General features: G+C 37.2%; 1 protein-coding gene across 1 annotated transcript; it reads right to left on the bottom strand.

The window, feature by feature from the left end:
• Positions 1 to 2,286: 2,286 nt before the first annotated feature.
• LOC120768936 (protein rolling stone-like) lies at positions 2,287 to 17,190 on the bottom strand. The gene is made up of 4 exons (XM_040095719.1): positions 16,164 to 17,190; positions 6,346 to 6,706; positions 3,046 to 3,229; positions 2,287 to 2,863 (listed from the first exon to the last, which is right to left on the bottom strand). The coding sequence occupies exons 1-4, from the start codon at positions 16,263 to 16,265 to the stop codon at positions 2,674 to 2,676; spliced, it is 837 nt and encodes a 278-aa protein (XP_039951653.1). The 5' UTR covers positions 16,266 to 17,190; the 3' UTR covers positions 2,287 to 2,673.
• Positions 17,191 to 17,296: the final 106 nt, after the last annotated feature.

Here is a 17,296-nt window from a genome sequence, read left to right as displayed (position 1 = left end):
TGGCGTATGCCGATGATGCCCGCGCCGTTAGTTCTGCTTTCTCTACGCTGGACAAGGAAGCACAGAAATTGGGTCTGGCAGTGAACGAGGGCAAAACGAAATATCTCCTGTCATCAAACAAACAGTCGTCGCATTCGCGAATTGGCTTCCACGTCACTGTTGATAGTTATAACCTCGAAGTAGTAGATAATTGCGTCTATCTTGGAACCAGTATTAACACCAACAATAATGTCAGCCACGAAATCCAACGCAGAATAACTCTTGCTAACAAGGTGCTACTTCGGACTGAGTAGGCAGCTGAGAAGTAAAGTCCTCTCTCATCGTACAAAGATCAAACTCTTTAAGCCACTCATTATTCCCGTCCTGCTGCGAAAGAGCAATGGTTCTTTGCGCATTGACAACGGCGAATATCGCATTCGATTGAACGAGCTCATCGTTATAAGATGGCATTGACCTACGAGGTGCGTTCCAAAGTAAACGTTTTGAATCTATCTCCTCCTGGTAGCGCCATCTATATGTCGACTGGTGCATTAGAATCTGCTACCTTTATCGATTGTCCAGTGAGAATTTCATGACATTTCATAGATTGGAAGTGAAGTTATTGCGTTTTAAGTGTCAGTATGTTTGTGTTATCGGTACGAAAATGAGCTTCGAACAAAGAGCCAACATTAAATTTTGTTTTAAAATTGGTAAAACTTTTACCGAAACGTTTCAATTGATGAAAAAAGTTATGGCGAGTGAACAAGTAATTTTAACTTTTTCAAAGTGGTCGTGAGAACATAAATGATGATCAAAATGTGGGCTTATCAAAATCCGTGAGCGCCGGAAATTCCATCGAAACTGTACGTGAATTCATTAAAAAATCAGCCGAAATCAGCATAACATCTCCAAAACATCGATTTATCACATTTTGACCGAACATTTGGGCTTTCGAAAGGTGTGTGCACGGTTTGTTCCGCACAAATTGACTGACTATCAAAAATGGCTCAGAATCCATCTCATCGATCGACGCTTGTGACCAATTGTTTTAAAATCACATTTTAACCATTAACCACCCGTAGTCACCTGATATGGCACCGTGCGACTTCTTCCTTTTCGAAAAGGGCATTTGCCCGTGAAAGGAAAGCATTATGCAGATGTAAAGGCCATTCAAAAGGCTTGCACCGGCATACTGGTGGCCATACCGGCCAACGAGCTAAACCACTCGTTCGACATGCATTTTGGACCGTGCAAAAAGCTGTATTGAAGCAGAAGGAGACTGTTTTGAATAAAAGAAATTGATTTTTCAGAAAAAACCATTTGTTCATTTTTTTTTTGTTTTGTAAAGTACTGTTTACTTTGGAACGCACCTTGTAGCTCAGCGAGTTAAGAGACAGTGTTGACGATGTCTAGGCCATGTCGTCCGTATGGATGAAAACACTCCAGCTCTGAAAGAAGAACTTATCGTGACAAAATCTCTTCTAACCAGCTCTCGATTATTTCACGATATTTAACTTACCTCAAGGGACTTCATATTTTCAAGGGTTTTAAAAAATTTTTGAAAATATCAACCGGTATGAAATGAACGTTTTTATGTGGAAATTAATTAATTATTAATTTTGAATGGGAAAATAAAAGAAAATTATTCAAAGTAGTGACCATTTGTAAAGGAGCCAAGTACTTTGATTGTGTCCCGCACCGATTTGGTTTGTGTGCGTTGTCGTGTAACAAAACTGCTTTTCCGCGTCTTCTGGCCCATTCTGGTCGTCTTTCGAATCAATGCATGATTTAAATTGCAATAGTTTCACCAGGGCTTAGAAGAAAAATGCCAAGAATGCTTTCTGACCCCATCAAACACATAGCATTGCCTTCTTAAATAATCGATCTGTTTTTGCAGTCAATGTTGTATAGGCTTCGTGTCATTGAAACAAAATTTCACAACTGTTTTTTCGTTTTTCCACTTGGTTTTCATTCAATTCATGTGGCACCCATTTTCCACACTTTGTGATCTTTCCCATAGCGTTGTCCAGAATTTAACATGGCTGCCATTTGCTTTAGACTCAAGGTAATCATCTTGATACAAGTATAATATTCCTTGCAGTTCGGCGTCTTTAAATTTGTTTGGTGATCTTCCGAGTTAAGGTTATTGAATATGTTTGACAGATGTCATGCCAGTAGTAAAGGGAGCAGTAGTAAAATCCTGCACTTATTGTAGACACTAAAGCTTCGTAAAGTCGCTTTGAAAGAGATGGCGATTCTCGAAATTTTCCAGTAAAGTTTGGTCGAGGAGTGAGTTTACAACAATAATTAATATTATGTTCGTGGCTAATTATTTATTTTATTAACTTAATTCTGGTTATTCTCATAAGGGACAAGCTTTCAGTTGTGTTTTTAGTTTATCATTACTTAATTCTAAAATTCAGTTTTCGATTTTTTCATTTATGAATAAACATTACGTGCTAACTACTCGAAGTACTACTTATACAATCCATGAAGCTATGAATATGTATGTGTGTTGTGAATGCTCTGCATTTACATAACCTATGTCCAACATAATTATTTATGTACGTACGTATATATATATATCAGGCATACATAGCACATGAATGTGTGTGTTAAAAAATTCAAATACTAAAATGTCTTACAATGCTTAAAATAATCAAAATAATCAAAAAAGTCCATTGCTGCGAGAGTTTAGATTAATCCGATGGCATGTGGGCTATCCATGGCGCTCACAGTACGTGACAGATATTTCTTAAATTTACTAAGCAGAAACAAAACAATGCCATAGATAATATACAAGATGAAAACGCCAGCAAAGGTGGTTACGGCTCGCATGGGATTGGTCCAGTCCAAAATTGGATAAACGTAGTGGTGGCCATATCTACAAAAGGCGCATACAATCAAATTGAAATTAGGAACATACCATAAGTCACAATCAAAATAATAACAGGAACATAGGCGAAATATGCATATACATATGTATGTATGTAAGCATATTTTTTTGTAAGTATGTACTGCATATGTATGTATGTGCTCTTCGAGCGGAAATTTCAAAATACTCACTCATCCGTGCCGCCCGCCAAGTAGTAAATCACAGTGAATATGTAGAAGAATATGGGTAGCAGCATCCAATAGATGATATGCAGCAGACGCACCGGAAATGCCACCAACCAAAAGTCCACCAACATGAATACTGAATTGAGGCAGTGAGTTATGAAGCTCATCACGGGGTAGAGCATGGGTTTGTCTGCAAGTAAATACAAAGTGAGATTTCTGTCGCATTCGATTGTTTAGCCGTTGTTATTGAGAGTGTGGGTGTGAAATTGTTGTAGGGGCGGGTTTTACCAAATAAAGTCAGTGTAAAGTGTTTGAAAAACAAGTAAAGGCCGACTAAGTACAATTCTATTTTGTTATTGAAATTAATTAACTTAATTAGTTTATCGCAACCTCAATTCAATTAATTACTTTGAAGTAAATAGAACATATTTTTAAATCCAAAAATATTTTATTACACCTGCAACATATTACTACAGGATAATAACGCCAGTGCAAACTGCATGAAAGTAAACTAAAACTTGAGATCTCTTAATGAAACATGGTTCACATATTCCTTGGCACCATAAGAAGTTCGGTACTTTAGATGGGTAATCGGACTATTACCACGCCCAAAAAATTACGTTAATAGAAAACACAGAAACTTCAAATTTAATGGCGAATGTTTATTATCATTCGAATTAACATACTTTGGCATTTATTTTTTTTATCTCTTACAAATATTGGCAGCGACTACGTCTCAGATGGTGCATCCGTTAAGTTCAATTTTCGTTGACTCGTTCGAGCATTTTAAGTGATAATTGGCGAATAACATGTGTGATGTTTTGCTCCAAGGACAGGACAGGACAGGACATCTCCCTACAGGAAAACGACTAACGGGTTGACACATACGTTCTTTGGCGGCCAAAACGTGAAAGTATCTGCACACCGAAGTGTTCTCTCAATAAATCCATTCTATGATTGATTCGATGTGTGGAAAGTAGCGCGGTCTTGTTATAACCAAATGTTGCAGAGATGACGAGCTTCAATTTTAGGCATCAAATAGTCGGTTACGTTTCTTCCGGCAAAATTTTTGAAGAAATATGGATCGATGGTTTCACCGGCTCACAAACCACACCAAACCATTCTTTATTCTGGATGAAATGGCAGCTCTTGAATCTCTTCAGATTGCTCTTCGTCCCAACTTTGGCAATTTTGCTTCTTTACATACACAATGAGCCAGAAATGGGTCTGACAGATCTTTTTGGAACTTTTCAAGAACCCATAGAGCGAAGCGATGTCGCTTGAGAAGGTTGAACGGCATCAGTTCTTGTACAAGCTGTATTTTGTACGCTTTCAATTTAAGATTTCGACATAAAATGCGCCAAGTCGTTCCATACGTTAGTCCGAGTTGCTGCGAACGGCGCCGAATCGACTCTCCATAGTCTTTGTGTACACCCTCAGCTACGACTGCTAAATTTTCTTCACTGCGTGCTGGGCGTGGTCTATTCGGTCGAATATTATCCAATAATGAATGTCTCAAGATGGATGATGGTTTTGCAAATAGTACGCTCTGTAGGTCGGTTATGTTGACTATAAGTTGAGCGAAATGCACGAAATACATTCTTTACAGAATGTGAATTTTCGTAATAAAATTGAACGATTTGTAAACATTGCTCAGGCGTAAGTCTTTCCATGATGTAATGCCAATCAATACTGCACAAAAATAACATGACAGCTTTACACGACTCACGCGAGATCCGTTAAAAAATCATCCTTTATAAGCATTTGTAAACATCAGCTTGACTATTATCTAATATATTTGTCAATCAGAGTTCATATTTTTCTGGTATATCAAAAATGTATAAAATCGGGAAAAAGTCCCGTTTGACTTAACACCGTATAGGTATAAGGTTATATCTCCCTTCCGCTTTTTTGCTTTTTATTCAATGCTTTATAAAAAGGATTACAGTGATCGGATTTAGTTCAAATATGCGCCGTTTCGTTCGATAATATATTTCCATCTAGACGGCATCTTCATAATACCCCCTCGTAGATGCCCCACTCCTTATTTGCGAAGAACTCGGACAACCACTTTTCACAAACCTCTTTTGAGTTCAACTTTACATACACCAACAAGGGCATTCACCATGGAGAGGAACAGGTGATAACCACTTGGCGCTATGTCCGGGATATATGGTGAATGAGATAAAACCTCCCATTCCAGCTCCCGTAGCTTCTGGCGTTCTCCTGGTGGAACACTACACCCTTTCTGTTGGCCAATTCTGGACGCTTCTGGTCGATCGCCTGCTTCAAGCGGTCCAGTTGTTCGCAGTAGATGGTAGAATTAAGCGTCTGACCATATGGGAGCAGTTCATAGTGGATGTTTTTCTTCCAATCCCACCAAACACACAGCAAAACCTTCTTGGTCGTCAATCCCGGCTTGGCCACTGTTTGGGACGATTTACCGGCCTTCGACCACGACCGTTTTCTCTTGATATTGTCGTATGTGATCCATTTTTCGTCGCCAGTCACCATCCGCTTCAAAAATGGGTCGAGTTCGTTCCGTTTCAGCAGCATATCGCTGGCGTTGATTCGGTCCAGAAGGTCTTTTTGCGTCAAATCATGCGGCACCCAAACATCAAGCTTTTTTGTGTATCCAGCCTTCTGCAGATGGCTTAAACTGGTAAAAACTGTTCTTATTTGATTATCAGATGGCGAAGTAATTGTTTGCTATTAAGCTCAACCACCGATTTGGATCACACTTAACTGTTTGTAAAATGGTTATTTTTTAACGAAAATGGAAAATAATATATGGACAAATAACTGAAATTTTTCACAGAATAGTTTTGATTTAAATTCCAGCTAGTTCGCTACAAGGAATGAAATATAAGGTTTCCTAAAGAACTGTACGGCTTAACTTGGGTTGGTGATAAGCCCAGTTCTCGAAAGAGCGAAACCAATGCACTTCAATAGATCTTCCGCAAAGAAGGCTGAATATTTCGTATTTGAGATTAGACTCAACTCCAAATTTATTAAATGTTGTAATAATTTTCACCAGCTGCATATTATTGATGGCTCACTCGATAGTAAAGATAGATTTTTCCGATATTCTTATGCATTAAACATGTCCGGACGGCTTAAAGAACAACCGGCAAATTTGGATCAATAAGAATTCATTGCCACTGTCAGCAACGACTATCAAAATGCACATAGAATGAAAAATCAGATATGTATGTATTATAAATATTGCGTTACCCTATTGCAACACCGATATATGGTGTATGTTCCTAAAATGTATGGAGCCGATAAATATTAAAAGAAACTTACCCATTTTCCCATGTAAAAATATCCAATAAACCGTGGTGATGACCAGCGCCAGCGCTAAAGACGCACCATGCACCAACCAGTAGAATTTGATCAGTCTTGAAGTGGTCGGGGGCTCTTTCAACATTTTACCCTCCATCACAGCACTACGTGCGTTGCCCAAATTGTAGTACCATCGTGTCGCGAGTACAGCACCACTTAGCTGTGCCAGCAGGCACACAATTATGCCCCAGTTCGTCAAGAAGATGAAGAATTTGCCACCTGATAATTGCAAAACCAAAGAGGCTATGAACACAGAAATAAAAAAGAACGCCCATATCCATCGAAACAGGAGGTAATAAAAACTACGCGCACCACTTTGCCACTGGAAAGGAAAAGGGAAATGTTGTTGTAAATTCGAAATAATCGAAAGACACATGAAGAGATAATTATTCACTATATCGTTATTATAAAATGAAGCCTACACTCAACGGCTTCAATTAAACTGCCAACGTTAATATTACCTCTATCTAACTTCTACTAACACCAATTTCAGCGCTTCGTTAACGTCAGGTTGTACTTTATATCTACCTTTTAATTTTCGATTTTAGAGGAAGCAATAGAACGTCAATTATGTAGTCATTTATATCTGTTGTGTGTTCACTATTGCAAAGAAAGTACTTTTCTGAGATGGTCTTCACTATTTTGGTATGAGATTTTTTATTGTCAAAATGTAATAATCCAAGCCCTGCATAAGCTACATATATGGAAGTATCATTAGTATCATGCTCGAAGATCTGTGTCTATATGTATTATTAAAAATCCTACCTGATGTTACTTGGCTTTTCATTCTAAGATGCATTTTGCACGATGAGTTTAGCAAAATATTTTACCCACCCATATACCTAAGAGCTGCCCTACCTATTCTATTTTGAATCTTACTTACTTACGGTTAGCTTGGGTTAAGAAGTCGATTCTAACAAAGATATCACTTGGACAGCTTAGAACGCCGAATAGTCGTCGACGAGCGCCTGCTAAGCGCTCGGAAAGTCTATTAGTACAGTGCCAAAAAGCAAGAGGCCAGTAGAGGTCCAACTCAGTCTCATCACAATGTTAGCAACTTATAGCTAGCTCATCAGCTTCGCCTTTTCCAACAATTCCGCTATGACCAGGTACCTAAACGAGTCTCGTGATAAATTAGCTTGATGCATTTTCTAGTGAGGATAGACTCTCCTTAACTAGCTTTGAGCGCACAGTTAGCTTACAGCTTTTCCGAAATACAGTTGTTGGAGGAGAGAGTTCTGCGTATCATTGTTCCCTTCACATGCCCAGCTTCCCTGAGCCTTCGAGCGCACTTCGCAGCAATGCACCTGCCGGCAATGTGCATGGCAATGTTGTCGTAGTCAACACCAGTGCACCAGAGAGCCCTATAAGCTTTTGGACACGTTCAAGTTTGATAGCAAGTGTAACATTTTCGAGCGAATACGCCATGGAACTTTATTGACTTAATTAAGCTTTCCCCACAGTTGTTGAGAGTCCTCACCTTTTCCCTATTGCTCATATACAGCAATATAAGCCAACCAAAGCCTTTCTTACTCTCTCCTTAATATTTGGCCTCCATGAAAGTTTTTTATGGAGGATAAGTCCTAGGTATTTGATCTTATCAACAGGTTTGAGGCATGGGCCTTCGAATGAGAAGAAGTGCACATCTGGTATCTTATACCACCTGTTCAATAAAAACATTTCACTTTTACTTGGGTTGGCGGCTAAGCAGCTTCTGTTCACCCAGTTGAATACCACTGTGTGTTAGGTGCAATACAAATTTTCTCTTTCTTTTATATTAGAAGCCTATCAAGTCGTAGATATACGCCAACAAAGATAAACAAGTAAGGAAGGGCTAAGTTCGGGTGTAACCGAACATTTTATACTCTCGCACGATAAAGTGATAATCGAGATTTCATTATCCGTTATTTACATATTTTTCAAATACCGTATTTGTGTAAAGTTTTATTCCACTATCATCATTGGTTCCTAATGTATATATTATACAGAGAAGGCATCAGATGGAATACAAAATAGCGTTATATTAGAAGAAGGCATGGTTGTGAACCGATTTCACCCATATTTCGTACATGCCATCAGGGTGTTAAGAAAATATTATATACCGAATTTCATTGAAATCGGTCCAGTGGTTCCTGAGATATGGTTTTTGGTCCATAAGTGGGCAACGCCATGCCCATTCTTAATTTAAAAAAAAAGCCTGGGCGCAGCTTCCTTCTGCCATTTCTTCCGTAAAATTTAGTGTCTCTGATGTCTTTTGTTAGTCGGTTAACGCACTTTTAGTGATTTTCAATATAACCTTTGTATGGGAGGTGGGCGTGGTTATTATCCGATTTCTTTCATTTTTGAACTGTATATCGGAAATGCTATAGCTATGAACCAAAACAGACTCTATAGAGTTTGGTTGACATAGCCCACCTATAGTAGTTTCACGAGATATTTACGGACTAACAAAAATCATCAGTGGGGCGAGGCCACTCCCACTTTTCCAAAAAAATTACGTCCAAATATGCCCCTCCCTAATGCGATCCTTTGTGCCAAATTTCACTTTAATATCTTTTTTTATGGCTTAGTTATGACACTTTGTAGGTTTTCGGCTTTCGCCATTTTGTATGCGTTGCAGTTGGCCGATTTTGCCCATCTTCGAATTTAACCTTCTTATGAAGCCAAGAAATACGTGTATCAAGTTTCATCATGATATCTCAATTTTTACTCAGTTACAGCTTGCACGGACGGACGGACGAACGGACAGACAGACATCCGGATTTCAACTCTACTCGTCACCCTGATCACTTTGGTATATATAACCCTATATCTGACTCTTTTAGTTTTAGGACTTACAAACAACCGTTATGTGAACAAAACTATTATACTCTCCTTAGCAACTTTGTTGCGAGAGTATAAAAAGAGATTCTTTCGAAATTTTATTAAGACTTCTTACAGACTGTCCAATAGATGAAGAATAAAATTGTGTCAAGTATTTGGGAGCCAAGGAAAGTATTGACACGATTTTACTCATTTTTGGCACAGGACATGTGTTATCACAAAATTGTTTGTCTCGAATTTCAGTACTAGAACTCACAGAGTCACCGATATGTTTAGTAAAAAATTAGCCGTACGCACTGGCGTCCACTTACATATTTGGTGTCTAGGTCCTTGAAAAGTACAATTTTTGGACGTTAGATTAAATACCTTGCAAGATTTTACTCTAATAACTTGATGTTTGATTTGTAGACTGTAAAGTGACAGATTAAATATGCTCACACACCTTGATTGAAATTGGTTGAGTACAGGGGCGGTAGCCATTGTCCAATTACATATTACAGCGATTCAAAACTTTTTCTCAATAAGTTTGGTTTAGTTAGCTTGAGTGATTTGAAAGATAGGTACATTTCATCATTTAAAGGACAGAGCCACGCCCTCAAGTTATCGCTGGCACGAGCAGACAATCACTCGGATTTCAAATCATCTCGTCACCCTGATCATTTATATACATTTAACCCTATAGCTATTAAGTTTTAGGTGATACTTACGTATAACCGTTTGGTGCACAAAACTAGTATACATTGTACAACATGTTGCGAGAGTATAAAAATACTCTAATCGCTGCCTCCGGGCCTGCAGTGTTAACATAGTATATAAGTACATATGTATATACATATGTATATTATACATATATTACAGATATGATCTACAGAGTGTAAAATCTTAATAGTGATCTAAGTTAGATTGCCTTTCTAGTTTGTTTAATAATGTTCAGTAAGTAATTTAAAGAATGTTTGTAAAATTTAAGATTAAATAATTTGCTAAGTTCCCCATAAACTACAAAGTTTTGCTGTTTATTAAAAACTGTGTTTCTCCGTATTTATTTTTATGGGAAAAACCGCAACATCAACTTACTGTTCCTGAAACAGCGTCAAACGTGTGACGCTACTATGTTTTTATGAATATATATACATACATATGTATGCATGTATGCATGTACTCATATAGTAAGTATTTAAGTACTTCATCTTTTGTGTGCTTCTAGTCACCGCAATTGACAAATTGGCACAAAAACCGTGGCGATCAATGCCCTTCAGCCGATAACATGTTTACAGTGCTGTTGAAGAAAATAGTACTGCTGATGTTAAGTACTTTTTTAATTTTTCAACTTTAAACACTAAACCATTACATATTTGCAACCTAGAGGTTGGTATTTTTATTCATAATTTTTAAATGAAATGTTTGGAAAAATTTACATGTTTTAAAATAACTTTATTGAAAAGTAGAGACAAATGTTCGAGATTCAAGGAGAGTGATTCAACTATAAAAGATGATGTTAAGGTACGCTAAGTTTGGCTTATGACTCCTTGAACTAATATATTTTTCAGTTAAATACTCTGCATAAAGTAACGGAACAAAACTAACACAATATTTTTTTTTTAATTGTTCTACTTTAGCTTGGCGCTTCTCGTGGAGAGGAAGATTTCGTGAAAATTGAACATTGTAAAGAGAGTGAGAAAAGCATCTTGGTATCTGTGGTGCACCAAAGAAAAATCCAACAATGGCACTCAATGTCATACTGCAAGTACCACCGGTGGACATATCTGGCAAGTGCATTGCGGAGAAAGCTGCTATGAGATTCTAAGAGCTCAGTATATATTGTGGGTCGCAAGCAAGGACTATCCTAACCACTCCGCTCCTTCGATTGCATCTCCGGTAACTTAGACCACTGCAACGCGGAATCTGCGCGGGATGATTCCTTCTTTGCGCGCCTACCTAGAAGGATAATGTGGCCATGGCGTAGTCGCTGAACTGAGTTTCTCATGGCTGAATCGAAAGTTAGGAGGAAGGTGGGTCGGGAACCTTCTGTCGAGCAATGCTGCAATTGAGCTTGCTGACAGTGCGCTTAAGACTTGTCAAGGATTGTTTGATCATCTTGCACTATAGTGCTGGATCCGTGGATCTCCCAAGAGCTTGGCAAGCATTAGTCTACAACCCTAACGTGTGCAGGTGGGAGATACTTCTGGTCCAAAGTAAGACGTGAGATGTCTTTTAAATTACTTGATCTTTTATTCACAATTTTGGATAACGAACAATTTATAATAAGTATAGGGTGAAACCTTGTCGTTGTGAATTCTCTATTCTAATGTTATAAAAGAGTGTTCGAGCAGAAGAATTAAGCCGTTAAGCTTTTATATGAGCGCATAGTGGCTGATAACAACGATATCATCGGTCTACACAGCAGTGACGTAACCATAATTCCGCCTTCTAAAAGTTCGATAAGAAGTATTAGCCATATGTATTTACACATAGCACACATATGTACATATCTACAAGCGGTTATGAAATTTAGTCACACAAAATTACACGGAAGAACATAGAAATATGCTTCCACCCCAAATTCAACAATTTGTTATCTTTTTCCAATTCACTGGCAAAGACACGTCATTATTGCAATAAAATTCCTCATTCTGTATACATTTGCATACCTTCTCTAATATAATCAAGCATTAAAGGTAAATGTATTAAAAATATTGTCATGGTCATGGTCAACACCGCGCCATTTCACTACGAGTTTCGAAGCCAAAATAATGTTTTTGGCAAACTTAAAATAATTTAAATAGCGTTGAGGTTTTATTGTGTGCTTCCAACTTTAAATTCGCGATAAAGAAAACCCAAAAGTAAATAAAATACTTGAAAAGTTTCCACTTGTCATTTCAGAAATACCTGGTTCTAATTATGTCAAATTTAATGACAATAAGTTAACATCTGTACTCTTTTTGAATTTCAATTGTACGGACATTTTGCAAATTTGATTGACGGGCAAAAACTTAACACCTGCCTTTGGGTTGCCAATTTGGTTTAGAGAGTAGTATCATAAATTCTGGTAAAAATTATATGACAATTGTTTTCATTGGTTCGATTACAATATTTCATCCAATTTGACGTAATGAATACCGTGTATTAAATTAAATAATTTAAGGAATGCATACTATCTCAAAAATGTTGTGTCTAAAGTTTAATAGAAACAACCATAGAATGAACATAGAATCCCTTTGAGAATAAAACTTCAATTGATGGACATGTATTGCTAGCAACCTTTATGGTCGCGTTTGGAGAACTTTCAGAAGAACTTTGACAATAAATTGGGTAGTCGAAAAAGTATTTTCGTATTTTGTCAATAGATATCGTTGCAATCGTATAACTCCAGTGCTACCAATCACATTGTGTCATACCATATAGTGTTGAAAAGTGAGATTTTAAGCTTCATTTAACCAAAAAAAATTAAATTCGGGGAAGTTAAAAAAGAGCTAGAGCTGTTCAAAAATGAGTGAAAATAATGAAGAAATTCGCTATATTTAGAAGTTTTTGTACTAAAAAGGGAAGAATGCTAGCCAAGAATGTGTAGCACAACCATGGTTCGCTCGCTTCCGTTCAGGAAATTTCGATGTGAAAGATGCACCTCGCTCTGGTCGACCTATCGTTGGAAAAGTCGATCAAATTATGGAAAATATTGACCAGGGCCATCATGTAAGCAGCCATGACATCGCTAAGGAACTAAACATTCATCATCAAACGGTTTTGAACCATTTAAAAAATGCTGGCCACAAAAAGAAGCTTCATATTTGGGTACCACATGAATTGTCCCTGAAAAATTTAATGGACTGAATAAGCATCAGCGATTCCTTGCGGAAACGAAATAAAACCGAATCATTTCTGAAGCGAATGGTAACAGGAGACGAAAAGTGGATCGAATACGACAATAATGTGCGAAAAAGATCGTAGTCCAATCGTGGTGAAGCTCAACAAATGGTCGCAAAACCAGGATTGACGCCTCGAAAGGTTATGCTGAGTGTTTGGTGGGTTTGGAAAGGAATCATCCACTATGAGCTGCTCCAGTGTGGTCGAACGATTGATTCTACATTTTACTGTCAACAACTGATGAGATTGAAGTAAGCAATCGAAAAAAGCGGTCAGAACCGATCAACAGAAAGGGTTTCGTCTTCCATCAGGACAAGGCTAGACCACACATATCTCTGATGACTCGGCTTGGAAGTTTTGATGCATTCACCATATAGCCCTGACTTTGCATCATCGGACTACCATTTGTTTCGGTCAATGCAGAATTTCCTTAATGGAGTAAAGTTGGCTTCAAGAGAAGCTTGCGAAAATTACTTGTCGCAGTTTTTCGCCGAGAAAGTTTTACAGTGATTTAATAATGTCTCTAGCGGAAAAATTGCAAAAAGTGGTCGATCAAAATGGTACATATTTGGTTCATTAAAGTTCATTACAATTATAAAACAAATAAGTTGAAGCTTGGTTAGAAATACGGAAAGACTTTTTAGATTACCCAATATTTAATTAAATATAATTTGCTTATTCCATAGTTTGACTGTTTTCGTGCACTGAACCGTATTAAAAAAACAAGATCAAGAATCTTCGGAAACAACTTTGACGCGTCTGTCTGGGTACAACACGCACGGTCACTCGTTAGCTTTAGAAGTCACAATGTTTTGCGCTCCAATTAGGGAAAAACATCGCGCGTTTTTGTTAGTTTCCACTTGCGTTGCCTTTTGAGAAATTGGCATCGCATTCCGACGTTCACAACTATGTATGTATGTTCTAGGACAAATTTTAAATCGTTTGTGATCGCAGTAATATGTAATTATACCCAGAACTTGTTTGAAACATCCTGAAGGAATCTCTACAAATATGTATATATGTATATAGTGAAATTCCTAATAATAGGACACCAACCGTCGCAGTGTTTTTGTCCGGCTATGAGAGTTGTCCACATACGGGAGCCTGGCGAAAACGTGTGTTTAAAATGTATTCTTAGATTCAGAAGCTTAAACTAAGAACTATATTTATATGTATTGCACTAATAAATGCGGGCCAATATCATGCAGGAGTCAATAAATGACAATTTTTCCATTAGTTTCTACGGTTGTCAGAGATAATTTGAACGAAATATTACCAAAATAGTGACCGTGCTCGGTCATTAGAACGTTTTCGCGTCCGGTTAGAGAAACTGGTTTCGTATGAAAATATGAATGAAAACGTTGTTTTCATGAAATTTGTCCGGTTATGGAAGGTTTCAGGCTATAAGAACTGGCCGTAATGGAGAATTTCACTGACTCCATATATGTAAACATTCAACGTGACGAGCTTAGTCGTTTTAGACATGTCCGTCCTTCAGTCTGTACATACGTGAACGCGTCCCTCAGTTTTTGAGATATCGATATGAAATTCTGAACACGTCCCTTTCTCCCCAATCTTTATCGAACTAGCATAGTTGCAAATAGTTGCAATACAAACTGACGAAAAGATCAAGTTTTTATAGGAAAACTTGAACTTGTGTAGGATATTACAGCTTCGGTATAGCTGAAGTTAACATTTTGCCTTATTTTTATACCCTGAACAGGGTATATTAAGTTTGCCACGAAGTTTGTAACACCCAGAATTAAGCGTCGGAGACCCTATAAATGATCAATATGTTGAGCTGAGTTGATTTAGCCACGTCCGTCTGTCTGTCTGTCTGTCCGTCCGTCCCTCTGTCTGTATATATACGAACTAGTAACTTAGTTTTTAAGATATCGTTTTGAAATTCTGCAAACGTCATTTTTTTCTTCAAGAAGCTGCTCATTTGTCGGAACTGCGAATATTGGACCGCTATAACATATAGCTGCCATACAAACTGAACAATCGGAATCAAGTTCTTGTATGGAAAACTTTCACATTTGACAATGTATCTTCACAAAAGTTGGCAAGGGTTATTTTCTAAGATAATAATGTAATATACGAATAAATTGTTCAGATCGATTAACTATAGCATATAGCCGCCATACAAATCGAACGATCGGAATCAAGGGCTTGTATGGAAAACTTTTGTATTTGACGTGGTATCTTCACAAAATTTGACATGGATTACTGCTTAAGGCAACAATGTAATCTCCGAAAAAATTGTTCACATCGGATTACTATAGCGTATAGCTTCCATACAAACTGAACACAGAGTTACTAAAAAAAGTCTACCTGTGAAGGATGTATTAGCTTCGGTGCAGCTGAAGTTAACTTTTTTTCTGTTCCATGTAAATACTGCTCGACTTCAATCGATATCTACCTTTAAGATAATGCTTAATTGTTTATTTTTGTTTCGTATAAAAACAGAAAAAGGGAGAAAAACGTGGAAAACTCTGAAAAAATGATGGCATAGCTTTTATTATATCACATTTGTTAAAAAATCATAAATTTGAAAGGTCTAGGTAAATACTTTTCCATAGAGAAAATTTTGAGATCGAACCAGATTTAACCTTTAAAAACAAACACATTAAGTTTTTTCATGTTACGTTTCAAGATATTTAAATTCTTTATAATTTGTGTTGTTTAGTCACGCTTAACCACTTTGCATTGCAATTTGCACAAGAAAGTTTTTCAACAGCTGTCACTTGAACTTGTCAAAGGTCATGAAACTCTAACTTATGCCAAATATAGAATGCTTTTTTATTTAAGCACATGTACATAAGTATGTATGTATGTATGTATGTAAGTAAATTTGTTTATGCACACAATCGAAAATAGCACACGAAATCGTCGAGCGCGAGAACTGCATTGTCAATACCAAATACACTGGCGTATGCACAAAATTCGAATTCCCACGATTATTTAATTGTTCAATGCTAAACGACAGAAAGACATCTTTACTTTTTCTTTTACATTAACCTAGGTTAAAAGAATTTCTTTGCCTTCTAATAGGGTCGATTTAATTTTACACTTGTTTATTTGATCATTTATACCTGCGATTGATAGAACTGATCCAAATGCTTGTGCTTGAAGCCGAATTTTCTCAGTTTAAATTCATTCAGAAAACTCCGACCGAAACTCTGCTTCATTTGCATTTTTTTCTTATACTTTATGTAATTATACAACCGAATTTTATTGCAAAAATTAATTTTTAATAAATTTTTTTTTTGGTTCTTTAACTGATTGCACTAGCAAGAAGACACGCGTCCACGCGAACAATACGCACGAACCGTAACTTATGTTATCGTATATGTACTTATGTCCATATGTATGATGGATTTTTTAAAGTGTTAACAACGACAGCAAATCGCGAGAAAGTAACGAAGCAGAATGCGCCCTCTAAGCGAAATGTTCAAATCGAATGGCAAAATTTTCCTGGCTAACGATAGGTGAGCGTTTTTGGCTGAGTCTAATTATATGAATGCACAGATGTATATACATATGTATGTACTATATAATAAGTATGTAAGTATATGATTTGCAAGCACTGTGTGATCTTGTAAAGCACATCTGTTTAATTAGTTAGCAAACACGGGAATGTTGGAATGTAAAGAACCGACCGACAGCTGACACACACCGCTGTGTATTTGTACGTCATACGTAGCCATGTGCCTAATACTATAACAAATTTTTCAGTAGAGACGCACGTTACACAATTCGTCGTTTATTATTCACAAATTTTATTTTATGATTTTTTCATTTTTTTTTAATTTAATTTCTAAAATTATTAATTTTTTGGAAATCCCCGTTTGCAGCTTGCTCTCATAGCCTACGACGCTCACCAACAGCTCGTGATAAACTGCTGTATCTTTTTCGTTTGCAGCTCTTCTGCAAGATGAACTAGGCGCTCGTGTGAACGAGCATGAACTGTGACTAATTTATATTGGCTTCTTATTATATACATAAATATAATTGATCGCGGTGTAGTATTATAATTAAATTATGTGTTCGAAAAATTGTGTGATAAACGAACACTACTGCCACGGTGACAGTGTCAGCACTTTATTAGTCGTCAATAACTCGTGCATCACTCACACGAGTCGCGTGTCACATTACAGATCGTAACAGCTCACCGCGCCCTTTTTTAGCGCCAACATCACCTGCATTCAACAGCCGTTATGTTTTA

Source organism: Bactrocera tryoni, chromosome 2, assembly GCF_016617805.1.
Source record: "Bactrocera tryoni isolate S06 chromosome 2, CSIRO_BtryS06_freeze2, whole genome shotgun sequence".
Classification (NCBI taxonomy): Eukaryota; Metazoa; Arthropoda; class Insecta; order Diptera; family Tephritidae; genus Bactrocera; species Bactrocera tryoni.
Note: the sequence above shows the minus strand (reverse complement) of the source record. Positions and strands in the feature narration are given on the sequence as shown.